At 41.8% G+C, this 20,344-nt stretch overlaps 1 protein-coding gene across 1 annotated transcript in view; it reads left to right on the top strand.

Annotated features, from left to right (window-relative positions):
- ddb1 (damage-specific DNA binding protein 1) overlaps window positions 1–20,344 on the top strand; it is a 101,892-nt gene that overhangs the window by 16,839 nt on the left and 64,709 nt on the right. Inside the window, exons 2-8 of the mRNA XM_070899793.1 lie at window positions 3,741–3,889; window positions 5,314–5,430; window positions 6,660–6,881; window positions 8,916–9,030; window positions 9,874–9,971; window positions 16,019–16,177; window positions 16,723–16,806. Coding sequence (XP_070755894.1) covers window positions 3,741–3,889; window positions 5,314–5,430; window positions 6,660–6,881; window positions 8,916–9,030; window positions 9,874–9,971; window positions 16,019–16,177; window positions 16,723–16,806 — 944 coding nt within the window. The remainder of the gene's footprint in view (window positions 1–3,740; window positions 3,890–5,313; window positions 5,431–6,659; window positions 6,882–8,915; window positions 9,031–9,873; window positions 9,972–16,018; window positions 16,178–16,722; window positions 16,807–20,344) is intronic.

Raw genomic sequence — 20,344 nt, 5'->3', positions numbered from 1 at the left:
TGTGTCAAACTGGTTCATCTAAAGGGCAGTATTCTCATGAGAATCTAAAACAAGCCTGTTTTAGTTTGGAGGAATGGCATACATACACAATTGTCGCTGGGTCAAAATCCTGGAATTCCCTACCAATGTTCCATGTAACCTGCGCTTTGTTCTGCATGTCCTGTTTCTTTTAATGCGTGATCCCTTTAAATTTCTGTGCATGTGGTATTTACGGTGAGCAGCCTGCATGGGACGTTTCAAATTGCTGCGTGGCTGAGCATGCACCTTAGCGGGTACATTGCTTCCTACTTAACAGCACTGTGGAAGTTACCTTCACCACATGGACTTCAAGAAGGCCCAACACCACTTGAGGGCTATTAGGGATGGGCAATAAATGTTGGCCTTGCTAGTAATGCCCACTTCCCGAGAATTAATTAAAAAAAAATCATCCTGGTTACAGAGCGCGAGAGCAAGTATGATTCGCAGAAGAGTTCTTTCAGAAGTGTTTTATTGCTAATCCAACTTTGCAGAGAGAACAGTAGGAAATGTATTTTACTAATTTTCTCCCCTCTTCTGAAAGCACTACATGATGCTGGGGTACAGTTCTACAGCTGACAGCAGCCCTCTAGAACCTCATCCGCATTAAATGTTGGCAGGCTATTTTACCGGGTGGGCGAGGTGCATCATGGTTGAGTCTCATCTCTATCCTGTTCTCGCATGCACACTTTCCAGCATGAGGTCAGGAATGAAACGTGCCTGATTTTTTTTTTTCCCCCCACGTCCGTTCCCCATCCCTGTCATTGGGTCCTGAGGACACTTCTAGTGTCTCCACCCACTTGACATTTTTATCACAATCATCATGTCTTTGACAACTGATCTGAGGCCAGTGGGGAGTTTGATTATTGGTTGGATTAGAGTACACTTTCCTACATTGTAACAGTGACCGCAATTTCAAAGTACTTCATTGGCTGTGAAGCGCTTTGGGACCCCGAGGTTGTAAAATGCGCTATATAAATGCAAGTTCTTTATTTACGACTGATTGCATTTGAAAACAACTATGTTGTAATCAATTAGTGGCAATCGTGTTATCCAAATACACAGTTTATGCTTATAAGAAAATTTAATTAGATGGGCTATTTTATCTGGCATTGGGAGACATTATGCAACTCAGTTTCGAATGAGATGTTAAACCGAGGACCCGTCTGCCCTCTTGGGTGGATGTAAAAGATCCCATGGCACACTTTCGAAGAAGAACGGGAGTTATCCACGTGTCCTGGCCAATATTTCTCCCTCAATCAACATAACAAAAACAGATTATCTGGTCATTATCACATTACTGTTTGTGGGAGCTTGCTATGCGCAAGTTGGCTGCCGCGTTTCCCACATTACAACAGAGACTATACTCCAATAGTACTTCATTGGCTGTAAAGTGCTTTAAGATGTCCGGTGGTCGTGAAAGGCACTATATAAATACAAGTCTTTTTCAATTATTCAGTTAAGTTATTTCAGTATAGATAAACTTGATTCGATATAGATAAGTGTGTAGTGGTGCATAAATGGGGTAGAGGAGCAAAGGCATCTAGGGGTACATATACACATCACTAAAAGCGGGTTAAGAAAGCCATTAAAATAATATACCAGGCATTGTGATTCATTTCTAGAGGGTTAGAATTGAAACTACACAGTTCTGGTCTGCATATTATAAAAAGTATATAGAGGCATTGGAGAAGACATAAAAAAGATTCACAAGGGTGATACCAGAATGCAGAAAATGGGCCCAAGTTTCCCCAGGAGTTGCTCTTTTTTTGGAGCAACTCAATTTTTCTGGACTATCTTTTTAGTTGCAATTCTGGCCATTTAATTTGCGCCAGTGTAAGTGAGTTAGTTAGGTTTTTTTTAGTTCTGTTTTTTTTTCAAAATGGGGCGTTCCCAGCCACTTACCCCTATTTTAGGCGTTTGGCCAGCAAATAGTTGCTCCAATTTAACTTAGGCCAGCGTATGTTGCCACTTCTGTCTGCACAGAAAAACCTTACCTAGAGTTAAGGAATCGGCGCAAGTAATTACATTTAAAGCACCACCAAGCACCAAACAAAGGACAAAAAGTAATAAGCAATTAATTAACAAATAAAAAATAAGGAACCCTGCACCTAAAGCACCAAGACCAAAGTAATCATCATCATCCATCATCAAGACCAAAGTAATAAGCAATCAATAAATAACATTAAAAAAATAGAAGGAACCCTGTACCTAAAGCACCAAAATCAATCAGTAAATAACAAATAAAAAATAGACGTCCTACCTTAGGGAATGCTGTGGGCCACCGCTGAGGGAGCCCATTCGGCCAGGGCTAGGGATGGCGTGCTTCGGGCCCCTCCCACACAGCCTGCAGCGCACGTTTGCAGAAACGGCCTGCCAGGAGCTTACTGCACATGCGCGCAGAGTCTAGCGTGCATGTGCAGAGGTCGCTGCACTGTTTTCAGCGCCGGGACCTGGCTCAGTCCCCAATCCATTGGGCCACGCTGCGCCATAACGGAGAAGAGGTTGGGGAGCGGCCAGAGTACGGACGCTTTTTTTTGGCGCGTTTGGAGGCAGACAAAATCGGCGCACCTCAGGTGAGGGCGCCAGAAAAACAAGTTAGGGAAACTGTAGCCCGTTGTAACTATCACGAAAGACTAAACAGGCTGGGCCTCTTTTCATTGGAAAAGTGAAGGCTGAGGGGTGACCTGATGGAGGTCTTTAAGATAATGAAAGGGTTTGATAGGGTAGAAGTGGAGAAAATATTTCCAGTTATGGGGGAGACCAAAACTAGAGGTCATAAATAGACCCGAATAAATCCAACAGGGAATCCAGGAGAAACTTTGTTATCCAGAGTGGTAAGAATGTGAAATCGCTATCACAAGGAGTAGTTGAAGCAGATAGCATAGATGTATTTAATGGTAAGTTAGATAAGTACATGAGGGAGAAAGGAATAGAAGGGTATGCTTGAAGGGTGGGAGGAGGCGCGAGTGGAGCATAAATGCCGGCATAGACCAGTTGGGCCGAATGGTCTGTTTCTGTGCTGCAGACTCGATGTAATCGCCTCAACAATTCCATGTAGTAGTGAGTTCTGCACTCAGAAGTTTCTCATGAGTTCCTTATTGGATTTATTAGTGACTATCTTTATGGCCCCTAGTTTTAGACTCCCCACAAGTGGAAACATCTCTACATATATCCAATCAAACCCCTTCATAGTTTTAAAGATCTCTGTCTTCTCTTTTGTAGAGAAACTGTGGCTCATGCACACTGGACAGTGCATTTACTCATTAAGCCAGCAAGTCTCCTGGAATTTGTGATGAGCAGCATTTTTGTTGTGGAGGTTCTTCTCGTGGTTTTGAAAATTTCACTGGTTGATTTTTTGTTCGGTCTTTACCATCCCCAGTGCTTTTTTAGTTATGTAGGTCCACTCACTGAATCAACTCTTATCTTCATAACCTTCCTTCTGAGTTCAATTTATACTTCAAATCTGATAAATATGATACAAAGGAAATAATTATTTTTTCTAATGCTTTTTTTCATTTTATTTTTGCATGGATTATAAATGGGGAAGATTTAAAAAAAAAAGTATGATTGGTCTGGTCACCTTAATTATTTTCGGTCTTGCTCATCATTCCATCTGAAAATAAATTATATTGGTACCTGCCGTGGCTTTCCCATTATCGGGTTCACAGGGTGTGATGCCATGACTGAATAAATTGGTTTAAATTTGTGCCTTTTTGCCCTAGGTCACTTCACCTCAGCAGATGATCTGAATCTGCTGATTGCCAAGAACACCAGGTTGGAGATTTATGTGGTGACTCCGGAGGGTTTGCGTCCTGTCAAGGAAGTGGGCATGTATGGCAAGATAGCTGTAATGGAGCTCTTCCGACCGAAGGTAAGATGTGCAATGAATGATGTGTAAGGCTTCAGCAGTCATTTGCTGAGATGTGTGAAACAAGTTTTTTTCCTATATATTCTTTCCCCTTCTGCCCCTTCCTTTCTGAAAGCGCTGGTCACCCTCTGGTATCTTGCTCAATTCAGCATTTTTCATGAGAATCTGGACTGGACAGTGAAGGTTGGTGGACATCACAACCCAGTCCAATCCTATCCTTACTGATATGCACTGATACTATATGCACACCTCTAGCTAGAGTCAGTGAATAGTGATCAGGGCTGGGAAGCACTGGCTGATTTTCCTTCCTCCCCATCTCCACAAGCTTGCGCTACTACAGCTACTTGCAGTGCCCCATTAATTCCCCTGTTCAACTAATTCGGCACAGGCATGGAATTGATCTCTGATCTGTATGAGTTAAAGGGGAGTCCCAGTTCTTTTAAGTCAGATTTTTGTTTGAGCTGAGGGAAGAGGGTGTAGGAAAATATTTCATCGCGTATCAGACATAATGTTCAGTTTGATTGGAGCATGTGCCTTTCATACATGCGTGACACCAGGTGGTGTATTCATTTTTTATCTTTTTCAATTGTTGTAATTTTTTTCCTGACTTCCAGGAGTATTCACTCTCTTGTACTTTGTCCTGTATTGTGGCCAGTGCCTGTGGAACCATACCCCAGCAAGAGTCAGTACCTTTACAAGAGGAGAGAAAATGTGAATATAATTTTTTTCCAATGGACTGGTGAGCAAGTCTGAAAAAAAAAATAAGGTGACCAGACTCTGAAGATCAACCAGCTCCCACTTTGAGGGTAACTAAGGAAGCCAAATCTGTGGAATGCAAATTAAGTTGGTCTTGATTGGAAACAGTGAGCAAAGTGTAAATCTATGAAATAGTTTATTTGCGGAGTCAGTATGTTCTGTATTGTCTTGACTACACAGAGCCACTTGGTAAACTGGGGGGATGTGCAGAGTAGAAAAAAAGATTCTCAAATCAGTTTGACAAACTTATTGGAAGCAAAATGAACTATTAAGTAATTGTAAGATGTTAGCGCAGTGTGTGTCTCACTCCAGTCCATGGGCACAACTCCAGACCCTTGCGCGCTGTTAAATGGATGGAGTCGGTTGTATTATATAAGTTTTTGTTTATGTGTGCAGTTTCTTCCTCCTTACTATGTGTCCTAGTACTTGGTACTTCAAGTACAAAAGTTTAGGTGACATCTGAGCTATGCTTTAACAAATGTTCTGCTCCCTTCTTCATGGCACAGCATGGATCTCTATTGTGTTTGATGGTTAATGGAGGGACGGCAAATAGGTCTTCCTGTGCTGTGTTGAGTTTAATGGTACATAATTTCAAAAGAACTAAAAATGGACCGTTGTTTCTGGGACGGGGGTTGACAAGTTTTATCCATTTTGTATCTGTATTCAAACAGGGGGAAGGTAAGGACCTGCTTTTCATTCTGACTGCAAAATACAATGCCTGCATTCTGGAGTATAAACAGAATGGAGAAAACATCGATATCATCACACGGGCCCATGGAAATGTACAGGTAAAATAAGCGTTTATTTCTATATCTTTAAAGGACAAGATGAACTTGGGTGTACTGGAATAATTTAAAAAAAAAACTTCTTAAATGCCCCTTGGTGGGATTGGGATTTGTTTTGGCATTTAAAGTTAATGCAGGATCAGCACAGCAGGTCCAGTGGATGTATCATGGAGTGGTTGGGTGAGGGTTCATGTCTGTAGTTTTCAAAAGAGTACAAATTTAATTCTTGTTTATCCCAGTCCTCCATCTTTGTTCCCCTTTATTCTTCCTCGATATGTTACCCTTCTGTAACATCATCTGCAAGTACAGGTCAGCTTCTACATGTAATGACACCCAACTGTGTCTTATCAACTGCCATTGATTCCGGGGCTGTGCTTATACTATTTGACTGCCTGTCTGATAAGAAGTTCTGGATGAGTTAACATTTCTTACAGCTGAATGCCAGCAAAACTGAGGCCATCCTGTTTGGATTTTCTGATACCCGCATGCATCTGGTGCTGATTCGATCAATATCCCTGCCTATTTGCTCATACTGAATCAGTGGTACATAACCTTGGGATACTGTTCAACCCTGAGCTGAGTTTCCAACCCACATATTCAAATGTGCTTTATTGAAAAGTATTTCTCAGCCTATATTGTAAAATTAAGTAGTCAGTTTGAAGCTATTAGAGATAAATAGGCCAGAAACATTCAGTGGACAGTCAGCAAAATTAACTGCCATGCAAAGTTAATATTTGCAGTTTGGCACCGCAGACATGATTTTTTTTTAACAGCTCAAGGAGAACTAAGCATAAAACTACTGTACAATTCACAGTAAGTTATTGCTGCTGTTCACTTATCCATTTATTCTTCAATAAATTTGTTTGGCAGTTATAACCTAACCCACAATCAAGTGACGTGTATATTCCACTGCCTTTTAAAATAAAGGAAGATCACGTGAGTATACGTCATAGACTTCCACCTATGCCCTTGTAAAAGGCTATCCTATGTAATGTTCTTCTCTCTCATAAATACTACAAATGAAAATTGGAAAACACTCAGCAGATCAGAGAGCATCTGTGGATAGAGAAACAGAGTAAACGTTTCAGGTCGATGACCTTTCATCAGAACTTACTGTATCATCTATGCGAGACATTTTAATAATGGTCATCCTCTTCAGCTTCCTGTACATTCTCTAACACTTGGTTGTCATTCTACAAATTATGCTAATATCCCTTTGATGTTCCTTTCAGGATCGTATTGGCCGTCCCTCTGAGACTGGAATCATAGGTATTGTGGACCCTGAGTGTCGCATGATAGGTCTCAGGCTGTATGATGGTCTCTTTAAAGTGATCCCACTGGACAGAGACAATAAAGAGTTGAAGGCGTTCAACATCCGTCTGGAAGAGCTGCATGTCATTGATGTGAAATTTCTGTATGGCTGTCAGGTCCCAACCATTTGCTTTGTCTATCAGGTAAGAAGTCCAAGTTTGGAGAGGACTAGGAAATGCTGTGGGTTAGGCGTTTAGCCTTTTGCCTCTATTCCAGAAAGCAAGTGTAACATAACAGGATCACATGTAGATGTAAAAATTTTAATATACAAGATATAGGAAAGCTACAAAAAGGAATTAGCAAGAAAAATCAAGTGCAATAAAAGGCTTTCTATAGGCACATGAGTAATAAGATAAACTGACCAGACGTCCCCGTTTTTCAGGGCAGTCCCCGGATTTGGGAATGTGTCCCTGAGCAAACAATGTCCCTGGAAGAGTCCCTAGTTTAGAAATCTTGTCCCTGATATTGAGTCTTTGATTTGTTTCAATGCTAATGCATAGAAACCTGTTTCTCAGAGATTCCCGGCCTGTTTGAGTCCTGGAACGGGCTGAATGGAGGCATCAATCATGACCCCGCCTTCTTACAATGCAGTGCAGATGAGAAAAGGCCCTGTCCATAGCTCTGGCTGCAGTTTGAGCCAACTGATCAGTATTTCATCCAGTGGTGATTGGCCGGAGGGAAGGACTTTCAAATGCACAAGAGAAGCCAAGGGAGTGGTGAGAGCTGGTGGGTGGGTGAATGGATTTGATTTATTTTACCAGTTTATTTGTATGGTACATCTTGTTTTTTTTTTAATTGAGTAAGAGAAGGAAAGCTCTAAATTCTATATTAATTTGAAACCTTCTGAGACAAAGTCATGGAAAATCTCAGTCTGTTGGGAACAGATTTAAAATTGAGAAATTAAACTAAGTTTTTCGGGGACAAGTAGATGGTACAGCACTATTGCCAGAACACATGCAAGATTCGTGACTCGGTGTATCTAAGCGGCGCAATCCCGCAACTGTCTACCGGTCCTGCACAACCCAGGACCGGCTTTTCCAATGTGACATTTCGTGCATGCCCGAAACTTTGAATGGGCTGCGCACCCGGAAAAAAGATTGCGGGGGAACATTGCCTGTGTCTCCGGATTTGGTTTGGAAAATATGGTCACCCTATAGTAAGAGGATAGTCAGGTAGGGGCCACAGCGCAGGATCAATTTTCCCCCTAAGCTGCGCATCAATTAGGCGGTCCCGCGCAAGCTGCTCGCCAGCTGGTGCCACTGGAAAAGATACAACGCAGCTAATTTACAGGGACCGAGCACCCAAAAAGAAAATTAGAAGGAACCTTGCATAGGACTGACCTTAATTCAACACTAGTTGGCAGTATTACTCAGAGATGCATTGGTTGGGAAATGAATTAGTGCAGCTGGAGATACTGTCCCGAGGTTGGGGTAAAGCAAGTTGTTGTAGCAGAGGAAACGGAACTTTGCTTTGCATCTAACCTGTGCTGTACATGACATATGAACATAGAAAATAGGAGCAGTAGTAGGCCATTCGGCCCTTCGAACCTGCACCGCCATTCAGTATGATCATGGTTGATCCTCCATCTCAACACCATATTCCCGCTTTTTCCCCATATCCCTTGATGTCTTTTGTGTCTAGATTGTGACATTAAGAATACTTTGCTGAAATAGACACCTTGATGAGCATGATATTTACTAAAAAAAAAATTATAAAATGGTGAGGTTTGCAATAACTTGTTTTTCACATTATTGTAATTTAAAAAATTTTACTGACTGTTTTTGGTCCAGCATCCTATCGTAAGTTGGAAAACACATAACATTCTCATCCATTTGGTCCTAATGGTACCCTAGCCCTTTAAGTTCTGTTTTATTTACTGAGTTTCCTTCCTCCCTGCACACACTTTTTAAGATTGCCATGCAACAGTGGTGAGGCAAGTAGGGGACCTCATCCTAAGGCTGTGGTGCTCCAGAACTCACTGCAAGAATGTGCAGAAAAGCAGTGGATCCTTGTTTTTTCTTTCTATCCCTTTCTGGAGCTGGATAGGTGCTTTGCTTTCGCTTGGCTCCTCCCCTGACAGTATGACCAAGGTCAGGAATTTGTTTCAAGGGGACTTGCCAACTTATTAATCCACTTTAAACTTCCTTTTTAAGCTTTCGACACTCTCTCCCTTTTAGGATCCCCAGGGCCGTCATGTAAAGACCTACGAAGTGTCTTTGAGAGAGAAAGAATTCAACAAGGGACCCTGGAAGCAGGAAAATGTGGAGGCCGAGGCATCAATGGTCATTGCAGGTTGGTGTATCTCCTTTTGTATTTTTTTTAAAAAGTGCTCAGGAATATTCTACTTCAATCATTTATGCCCAACAGGTTTGTGAAGTAAAAAGCAATGTGGCTGAGGTACTAGTCCTTTCTCCCAAATTACAATAATAGAGGACAAAATGTTAAAAGGATGCACTGCCCAACTTAACACTTCCATTACTAAAACGTTAGTTATGTTCCTACCTCTTGATCTCTTTTTGTGAAGACTGACTTATTCTGGTGTTTGGTTCCAAGGTGCAGGCAGTTATCAGATATCTAAGGCAAGTGACCATTCTTCATGTCGGAGTCTCAACAAATAGTTTTGTGAGCCCAGTCAACCATGAAAGGCATCACAACAAAGCCTGATCCTCATCTCAACTGATGTGCATGCTCCTGCACTTTTTTGCACGGGTCCCCAAATAGCAATCAGGAATGGCAATCCTGGTTGATTTTCATTTTCCCTTCATTAGCCAGTTGAAGCACCCCTCTTATTGCCAGGCTGAGATCAGCTAACTCACTTGAGATCAGGAATCGAACATGAGATCGTCCAGGTCCATTTGGCTAAGTATCAAATCAGACATTGCATTTAACCACGAGGCCTCTGGTAGCTCTTTTGACCAACTGCTTAAGTACAGTATTCATAAAGTTTTCTGACTCTTTTATCATAGAGCTTCTCTGTATTTCACTAGTTGGTACCTAATACTCCTTTGTATAGTCACTGTGCTGACAAGGTAACAAAATATTACCACCGTGCTGTTTAATTTTCTTTAATAGTTGATTAACCTTGTTAATAGTTGTATTGCAGTAATAGTTGATGTAAATTCGTTTTCTGTTCAGTTCCAGAACCATTTGGAGGAGCACTAATCATAGGCCAAGAGTCTATTACGTACCACAATGGCGACAAGTACCTGGCAATTGCACCGCCGGCTATCAAGGTAGGCAACATCAGCAGGGTTTAGTGCGAAATAATGGAAAACCTTTTGAAAATTTAGTTGGTAATGTGTTCAGATTCCTCAGTCACTTGAGCATGACTTGATTTATCTTGTTTACTCTCTTGTTTTCAGTCTTAGTTGTGCACTGCACTATGGACCTTCGCCATTCATTTAGGTCTCTTCATATAAAAACAGTTGACAACAGGAAGTAGGGCAATGTTTCTGGCTGACTTTTTATTGTGGCAATGTAGACAAAAGTACTGCCCTATACTTCGAAAAGTACAGCAGCAATATTTGTTTGTTACCTGTCAGAATACATCCTCACAACAGTCTTGCAGAGATCTGCCATGTTGTATCTTCACCTCTAAATTCAGCCCTTCCATGGCCCATATAATGGAGAAAGACCAAATGCTTCCAGGAGTTGAACTGAGGGGGAAGGTGATCCAAAAGCACCGGACTTCTCTTACCCCTCGCTCATTCTCTCTTTCTCCTGCCACCCCACAAAAAAAAACCCTGGCTTGGTGATACTGCATACACTTGCTGATGAGGAGCTTTTCAAGGCTTTGTCACTCTTCATTGCCTCTCAAGTTAAACTATCATTTTAGTTCAATGGTAGCACTGTTGCCTCTGAGTCAGAAGGTTGTGGGTTCATGCCCCATAGACAAAATTTGAGCACATAATCTGGGCTAATATTTTCGTGCAGTATTAAGGGTGTTCTGCATTGTTCGAGGTGCCATCTTTTAGATGAAATGTTAAGCCGAGACTCTTGTCTGTTCAGGTGGACATAGAAGAACCCATGATATTCGGAGAAGAACAGGATGTTCTCCATGTCCTGGTCGCCATTTATGCTTCACCAGCACCACTGAAACCGATTAACCCATCATTTATCTCATTGTGTTTATGAAACTTCTGTGCACAAATTGGCTGCCACACTTGCCTACATAATAACTGACCACACTATAAAAGGTATTCATTGACTGTGAAACACTGGGACGTTCTGAGGATAAGAAAGGTGCTATATAAATGCAAGTTCTGTTCTTGCTACGTGGAATCGAGTTTTGGGAATAGCAGTTGGTTTTTGGCTAAAATGGAAATCCAGTTGATAGCAAAGGCCGTTATTAAAAAACATTATTAAGCACTTTGTCAAGGTGTCAAGGGACTTCACACAGTAGCCTTGTGCCACCTTCAGCTGTAGTGGAGACTGGGTATTTGAGCATTACTGCCTGAGTCAGTATATAATGTGGGATTAGGAGCATGGTCTAAACATAGCTCAAGTACCCTGTGCATTTGTATTTTCTAACTGTTTCATTGCATCTAGCAGAGTGGGTGTCACTTACAGACCCCACAACTTGCAAGGTTTTAAAAACTGTGAGCCATAATACTGTGCTGTCATTGTTGGATGTTAGCTGAATGTTTGTCCTTTGGGGAAAAAAATACTTAAGATACATGCAGGTGCAATAAGTTCTCACAGTGGTGTGTAAAATTCTTTTACCAAGTCTGTTTGAACTGTGGAAAGCCCCCAGTGGTACAGTTTGAGATTCTGCCTTTCCAAATGTGGTTTGGCAGAAAAAATAAAAAAGCAAATTATAATTTAAATGGAGAAAAATTGCAAAGTGCTGCAGTACAGAGGAATCTGGGGGTCCTTGTGCATGAAACACAAAAAGTTAGCATGCAGGTACAGCAAGTGATCAGGAAGTCAAATGGAATGTTGGCCTTTATTGCAAAGGGGGATAGAGTATAAAAACAGAGAAGTCCTGCTTCAACTGTACAGGGTATTGGTGAGGCCACACCTAGAGTACAGTTTTGGTTTCCGTATTTAAGGAATGATATAATTGCATTGGAGGCTATTCAGAGAAGGTTCACTAGGTTGATTCCGGAGATGAGGGGGTTGACTTATGAAGATAGGTTGGGCCTATACTCATTGGAGTTCAGAAGAATGAGACGTGATCTTATCGAAACATACAAGATAATGAGGGGGCTTGACTAGGGTGGATGCAGAGAGAATATTTCCATTCATAGGGGAAACTAAAACTAGGGGACGTAGTCTTAGAATAAGGGGCCGCCCATTTAAAACTGAGATGAGGAGGAATTTCTTTTCTGAGGGTTGTAAATATGGAATTGTCTGCCTCAGAGAGTTGTGGAGGCTGGATCTTTGAATATATTTAAGGCGGAGATAGACAGAATTTTGAGCAATAAGGGAATAAAGGGTTATGGGGAGAGGGCAGGGAAGTGGAGCTGAGTCCATGATCAGATCAGCCATGATCTTATTAAATGACGGAGCAGGCTCAAAGGGCCAGGTGGCCTATACCTGCTCCTATTTCTTACGTTCTTATGTAGGAGAGAGCATTTTGAACTCTAATACTAGGGTGAAGTACTGTTGGCTACAGGAATGTCACTGATGGTAGTGTTAAGAGCGATTTGAGGTGTTGGGTCGACAGAAAAAGCAAAATTCACAATATTAAAATGTATTGGTTTACACTTGATCTATCTATATTGTATTGGGACCAATATACTAACTTTCACTAATGACAAGAGTGCTGGTGGGAATAAATGGAGCCCTATATATTGCTCCTTAGACCACAGTTGAATAAGTTGCATACTCGAATGGCCCCTTATTTCTAGTTATTACTGAGGGAACTTCTTAAATTTGTTCATGGGATGTGGGCGTCACTGGCAAGGCCAGCATTTATTGCCCATCCCTAATTGCCTTTGAGAAGATGCTGGTGACCCGCTTTCTTGAACTGCTGCAGTCCATGTGCTGAAGGTACTCCCACAGTGCTATTAGGGAAGGAGTTCCAGGAATTTGACCCAGCAACGATGAAGGAACAACGATATACTTTTAAGTCAGGATGGTGTGTGACTTGGAGGGGAATGAGGCGATGGTGGTGTTCCCTTGTGCCTGTTGTACTTGTCCTTCTCGGTGATAGAGGTCGCGGGTTTGGGAGGTGCTGCCGAAGAAGCCTTGGTGAGCTGCTGCAGTGCATCTTGTAGATGGTACGCACTGCAGCCACGTTGCGCCGGTGGTGGAGGGAGTGAATGTTTAAGGTAATGGATGGGGTGCCAATCAAGTGGGCTGCTTTGTCCTGGATGGTGCCGAGCTTCTTGAGTGTTATTGGAGCTGCACTCATCCAGGCAACTGGAGACGATTCCATTGCACTCTTGACTTGTGCCTTATAGATGGTGGAAAGGCTTTGGAGAGTCAGGAGGTGAGACACTCACTGCAGAATACCCAGTCTCTGACCTGCTCTTGTAGCCACAGTATTCATGTGGCTGGTCCAGTTAAGTTTCTCGTCAATGATGACTCCCAGGATGTTGATGGTAGGGGATTTGGCGTTGAATGTCAAGTGGCGGTAGTTTGACTCTCGCTTGTTCGAGATGGTCATTGCCTGGAGCTTGTTTGGCGCGAATGTTACTTGCCACTTATCAGCCCAAGTCTGAATGTCATCCAGGTCTTGCTGCATGTGGGCATGGACTGCTTCATTATCTGAGGAGTTGCGAATGGCACTGAACACTGAGCAGTCATCAACGAAAAGTCCCACTTCTGACCTTATGATGGAGGGAAGGTCATTGATGAAGCAGCTGAAGATGGTTAGGCCGAGGACACTGCCCTGAGGAACTCCTGCAGCGATGTCCTGGGACTGTGATAATTGACCTCCAGCCACCACAAATCATCTTCCTTTGTGCAAGGTTTGACTCCAGCTAGTGGAGAGTTTTCCCACTGATTCCCATTGACTTCAGTTTTACTCGGGCTCCTTGATACCACACCCGGTCAAGTGCCGCTTGATAGCACAGTCGGCGACATCTTCCATTACTTTGCTGATGATTGAGAGTAGACCGATGGGGCGGTAATTGGCCGTATTGGATTTGTCCGGTTTTTCGTGGAGAGGACATACCTGGGCAGTTTTCCACATTGTCGGATAGATGCCAGTGTTGTATCAGTACTGGAATAGCTTGGCTAGAGGCACGGCTAGTTCTGGAGCACAAGTCTTCAACACGACAGCCGAGATGTTGTCGGGGCCCCGTAGCCTTTTCTGTATCCAGTACGCTCAGCCGTTTCTTGATCTCATGTGAAGTGAATTGAATTGGCTGAAGACTGGCTTCTGTGATGGTGGGGATCTCAGGAGGAGGCCGATACAGATCATCCACTTGGTACTTCTGGATATAGATGGTTACAAATGTTTCAGCCTTGTCTTTTGCACTCACGTGCTGGGCTCCGCAATCATTGAGGATGGGGATATTCATGGAGCCTCTTCCTTCTGTTCGTTGTTTAATTGTCCACCATCATTCATGACTGGATGTGGCAGGACTGCAGAGCTTTGATCTGATCCATAGATTGTGGATCGCTTAGCCCTGTCTATAGCATGCTGCGTCTGCTGCTTAGCATGCATGTAGTCCTGTGTTGCAGCTTCCCCAGGTTGGAACTTAATTTTTAGGTATGCCTGGTGCTGTTCTTGGCATGCTCTTCTGCACTCCTCATTGAACCAGGGTTGGGTCCCCTGGCTTGATGGTAATGGCAATGGGCTGGATTAGGCAAATCACGTAGGAACGTAAAATATTTTCCTCATGGAACTTGGCTCTTTATTTGATTCTAAACCTTGCATTTAATAATTACTTTGTGAAACCAATTTTATCAATGTGCTAAGTTTGCTGATCAACGTGTTACTTTGCTCTCCTGATATTTACTGGATAAAGGCATTGCATGGTATGCAGAACTAAGCCATAGAGACGAGAGGGCTCCAGATTTTGTAATGATGTAACTGATCTAGGCTAAGGCCGTGACAGTTGATCTCATTGCTCTGATGTATGAAGGAAAAAAATCAGCTGCAGTTCCATTTTCTGATCACTGTGGTGTTACCCTGCCTGTCAGCACTCACCAAGTTACTCATAAAAATGGCCACTTGAGTGTTGTATTGGAAGTCTGATGGAGCCAGTACCCCACCATAGATCAGGTGAAGGAGAGAAAATTGGAAGCAAAAATGTATTACTTAAAGAAATAAAGAATGCATTGTATTTATATCGCACATTTCACAACCTCGAGACTTCCCAAAGTGCTTTACAGCCAGTTGAGTGTGAAGTGTAGTCACTGTTGTTATTTGCACACAGCAAGGTCCCACAAACAGCAATGAGATAAATGACCAGATAATCTGTTTTAGTGATGTTGGATGAGGGCTAATTATTGGCCAGAACACTGGGAGAACTTCGCCGCTCTTCTTCGAATAGTGCCGTGGAATCTTTTACGTTCACCTGAGGGCAGAGAATCTCAGTTTAACATCTCAAATGAACGATGGCACCTCAGACAGTGCAGCAGTCCCTCAGTCTTGCACCCACAGCTTTAATATGCTTGTGTGAAGTAATCACCTCATCGAGAATGTGTCTTAATGGGGTAAGTTACTTGAAGACATGCCAATGTGTGCTATTCCCAAGTGTGAGGAAACTGTAATCATTGATATGGATTACAAGGATGCTATTTAGTCCTGCAGAAGAGACCATCTGTGTAAAACATTTAAGTGTATGTAGTGAGGTCAGTGCTGAGGGGTGCAGAATCAAAGACATGCTATGGTTAACAGATTCACACGGTTGAATAGCAATTAAATGCAACAGGAAAGAAATGCATGAAAGAAAACAAAAATAAGGAAGTACAGGGATACTGATTTTGTTTGCAAAAGAAAAGGACCTTGTTAGTGAGAAATTCAGCTCATTGACAGTTATTGAAAAGATATTAGTTTATTCTTGGGGAGTTGTTTTTAACTTTTGGTATAACCATGTAATTAAAGACTTGTTGATTGTCATGTAATAAGAAAAAGGTATATAAGTAGCGAACTATACTGTGAATTTGATGTTTTAATTAACCCATACACTGAGAACAATATCATAGTTCCTCACTAATTCCCATTCACTGAAGTAGCTGGCTGGTGAGATATAAGTGGAAATGAATTGTTGCTGACAAATCTCTGGTTTGTTTAGGAAGGGTCTAGCCGATAAAGTGTTGTGTTTGTTATTTTGAATGTGAATAGATTCTAATGGTCATTTTTTTCCCCACATCCTGTCAGCAAAGCACAATTGTTTGCCACAACCGCGTGGATCCCAATGGTTCGCGGTACCTGCTGGGAGATATGGAGGGACGTCTGTTTATGCTGTTACTGGAGAGGGAGGAACAAATGGATGGGAACATCACTGTCAAAGACCTCCGTGTAGAACTACTAGGAGAGGTCAGCACCGTAGCACTACAACTTTAATAAACTTGTGTAGGCGTGTGACTATTTGTCCAATACAAAAGCCTATAAATTGCTGTTGGTGCTATTTGCAATTTAACATGCTCATATGAAATTACTGTTATTTTAGCAAAGACTAACAGCATTAAAATAAATGGGTTAGTACCTGCATTAAAATATCTGATGACAAAATGTCGAATGAACATATTGAGCATTCATCTACTAATACTTGCCAACAGTAATTTATAGGCTTAAATATTTTCTGGGAAATCAGTAGATCCTAGTCCTTATGCTAATCATACTGTTACAACAAAGTTTTTTTTTAATTGACTGCAGCTATAGGTATCTATGAATCCAGATCTGATGGCCATCACACCCACCAATAACTTTATGGGTTTGTTAGGCTGCAACATACAAAGCTTTTTATCCTTCTGGGTAGTTCTATTCTCGGGAGCACTACATGAATTTAGAATGAATAGCTTAAGTTCACTGTTTGATTTTAACCTCGTTCTAATGTCCTAAATCTCACCTGTCCTTCACAGACGTCTATTGCAGAATGTTTGACATACTTGGATAATGGAGTCGTATTTGTTGGGGCTCGTCTTGGAGATTCGCAACTTGTCAAAGTAAGTAATTTAATCACTATAGCCTGTCACAGTTGCATTTATTTTACACATAAGAGATCTTACTGCAGCGGGATGGCACAACATGCTTCTGGGCGCATGAGTAGGCCATACAGCCCATCGACCTTCTCCACCATTCGATAAGATCATGGCTAAACTTCTATATCAATTCCACTTTCCTGCCCTAACCCATATCCCTTGATTCTCTTTGTGCCCAAAAATCTATCAATCTCAGTCTTGAATATACTCATCGACTGAGCATTCATAGCCCACTGGGGTAGAGAAGTCCAAAGATTCACAACCCTCTGAGTGAAAAAATTTCTCCTCATCTCAGTCCTAAGTGTCTGAGCCCTTATCTTGAGACCAATACCTCTAGTTCTAGACTCTCCAGTCACAGGAAACAGCCTCTCACCATCTACCCTGTCAAGCCCTCGAAGAATTTTATATGTTTCAATGAGATCACCTCTGATTCTTCTCCAGGGAATATAGGCCCATTCTACTCAATCTCTCCTCGTAGGACAGCCCCCTTATCCCAAGAATCAATCTCGTGAGCCTTTGTTGCACCCCCTCGAAGTCAAGTATATTCTTCCTTAGACCAAAACTGTACACAGTACTCTAGGTGTGGTCTTGCCAAAGCCCTATATAATTGCAGCAAGACATCCTTACTCTTGTACTGCAACCCCCTTGCAGTAAAGGCAATGTACCTTCCTAATTGCTTGCTTATACCTGCATGTTAACTTTCTGTGATTTGTGTACAACACCCAAATGCCTCTGAATACCTCCATTTATTAGTCTCACACCTTTTTAAAAAATAACCTGCTTTTCCATTCTACTTACTAAAGTGGATAATTTCACACTTCCCTGCATTATATTCCATCTGCCACCTTGCCCAATCACTTAACTGGTCTATATCCCTTTGCAGCCTCTTTGCATCCTCCTCACAGCTTGCTTTTCCACCTGACTTTGTATCATCAGAAAACTTGAATATATTCCACTCAGTCACCTCATTTAAATCATTAATATAGATTGTAAATAGCTGAGGCCCAAGCACTGATCCTTGTGGCATCCCACTAGTTATACACCGTGCCATCCTGAAAATGACTCTGTTTTCTGTCAAGTCAACCAATCCTCAATCCATGCTAATATATTAACCCCTATCCAAGTGCCCTAAACTTGTGTAACAACCTCTTGTGAGGCACCTTATCAGATGCCTTCTGAAAATTCAAATATACTACATCCACTAGTTATCTACCCTGCTAGTTACACCCTCAAAAAAAAACTCTGCCTAATCATAGTGATTTTCCAAATACCCTGTTACCACGTCTTTAATAATAGATTCTAGAATTTTCCCTACTACTGATTTCAGGCTAACTAGGCTATAGTTAGCTGTTTTATCTCTCCCTCCATTCTTGAAAAGTGGGGTTACATTTGCTACCTTCCATGGGGGACCGTTCTGGAAGATCAAAACCACAACATCCACTATCTCTGCAGTCATCTCTTTGAAAACCCTTGGGTATAGGCAATCAGGACCAGGGATTTGTTAGCTATTAGTCCCATTAATTTTTCCAGTGCTTTTTCTTAATAATTATTTTAAATTCCTCACTCTCTGTATACCCTTGGTTCCCTACAATTTGTATGTTCTTTGTGTCTTCTACTGTGAGGACAGATACAAAATATTTGTTTAAAGTCTCTGATATTTCCTTATTTACCATTATAATTCCTCCTAACTTTGCCTCTAAGGGACCCATGTTTATTTTCACTAATCTCTTCCTTATACAATCTGTTATATTTCTTGCTAGTTTACTCTCTCATTCTATTTTCTCCCCCTTTAGCAAATTCTTGGTCATCCTTTGCTGATTTAAAAAAAAACATTCCAAACCTCGGGCTTACTATTCTTTTTGACAACATTAAGCTTTTAATCTAATACTTTCATTAACTTCCCTAGTTACCCATGGCTGTACCACTTTTCCAGTAGAATTTTTATTCCTCAAGGGAATGTATATTCGTTGAGAATTATGAATTATTCCTTTAAATGTTTGTCATTGCTTATCTACTGTCACATCTTTTAATCTACTGTCACATCTTTTAATCTAATGTCCCAATCTACCTCAGCCAACTCGCCCCTCATACCTCTGTAATTGGCTTTGTTTAAATTTAAGACCCGACTTAACAATATCACCCTCAAACTTAACATGAAATTCTATTATATTATCACTCTTTCCCCAGAGGACCCTTTCCTATAAGATTGCTAATTAACTCTGTGTCATTGCACAATACTAAATCTAAAATAGTCTGTTCCCTAGTTCCTCGTCATATTGTTCGAGAAAACTGTCTTGAATGCATTCCATGAACTCATCCTCCAAGCTACTTTTGCCAATTTGGTTTGCGCAGCCTGTATGAAGATTAAAATCCCCAGGATTATTGCATTACCCTTGTTACATGCTCCTGTAATTTCCTGATTTATACTCCAACATTATGATTATTGTTAGGGGCTTATAAACTACTCCCACCAGTGTTTTCTGCCTGTTGTTATTTCATAGCTCTACTCATTCTGGCCCCAAGTTTCCAATTGATTTGCTCCTGATTTTTAGGAGCAACTGGTGGAGAACGGAGTATCTTAGAAATCGGAATTCTCCACATTTAAGTGTTCTGCAGTTCTCGTCCGGTAGAACAGTTTCACTTTTGAACAGAATTTTTTTTTCAAAAGGCGGCGTGTCCGGCCACTGACACCTGATTTGAAAGTTTCCACAGTGAAAACGTACTCCAAACTAACTTAGAATGGAGCAAGTGAAGATTTTTGTAGGCTTGAAAATACCTTGTCTACACATTAAAAAATCAGGCGCAGGTTACAAATTAGGCATCCGGAACGAGGTGGGAGGGGGGGGAATGGAAGTCATTAAATTCTACAATAAATCCTTAGTTATACTTATACAAATATTATACAAATAAATCCAACCTGAATAAAAATTTATAAGCAAAGAAAAGATTAAATAAACCATGTTCCTACCTGTGTGAAAGTGCTTCACGCAGGCCTTTCAGGCAGCAGTTTGCCGTCGGGACCGACCGACAGCAGGAGGGTGGAGGGAGGGAAAAAGCTGCAAGAAGCCTCAGTACTTTAGGCAGCCGTTTGCCATCGGGCCCGACCGCATGCGCAGAGTTGCCGGCACAAAAAAAAAATCATTTAAATTGTACCCGCCCCCTCCTACTTACAAAATCGGCGCGAGTGGTAGGCTCCGCCTCCTGTGCGCCGCGCCAAGCAGACATCGAGCTGTAAAGCGCTCGAGAATAGCCCGTTCTTTTTCAGGCGCCGTTTTCGACGCGAAAAACGGGCGCCCAGCTCGGAGGGACGCCTGTTTTGCCGCGTGTGGAAACTTGGGGCCACTGATTCTACATTCTGATTTTTCTGGGCTAAGATACTTTCTCTCTGCTGCTTTTATCTCTTTATTTCCAGGGTTACCTCACCACCTTTTCCATTTTTCTTACCTTTTTTTAATAACTGGCATTGAGCGGATGCCCCATTGTAGCGAGTTTGTGGTCTTGC

This window comes from Pristiophorus japonicus, chromosome 14 (genome assembly GCF_044704955.1).
Source record: "Pristiophorus japonicus isolate sPriJap1 chromosome 14, sPriJap1.hap1, whole genome shotgun sequence".
NCBI lineage: Eukaryota > Metazoa > Chordata > Chondrichthyes > Pristiophoridae > Pristiophorus > Pristiophorus japonicus.
The sequence above is the reverse complement of the archived record's forward strand: the minus strand, read 5'-3'. Positions and strand labels throughout refer to the sequence as shown.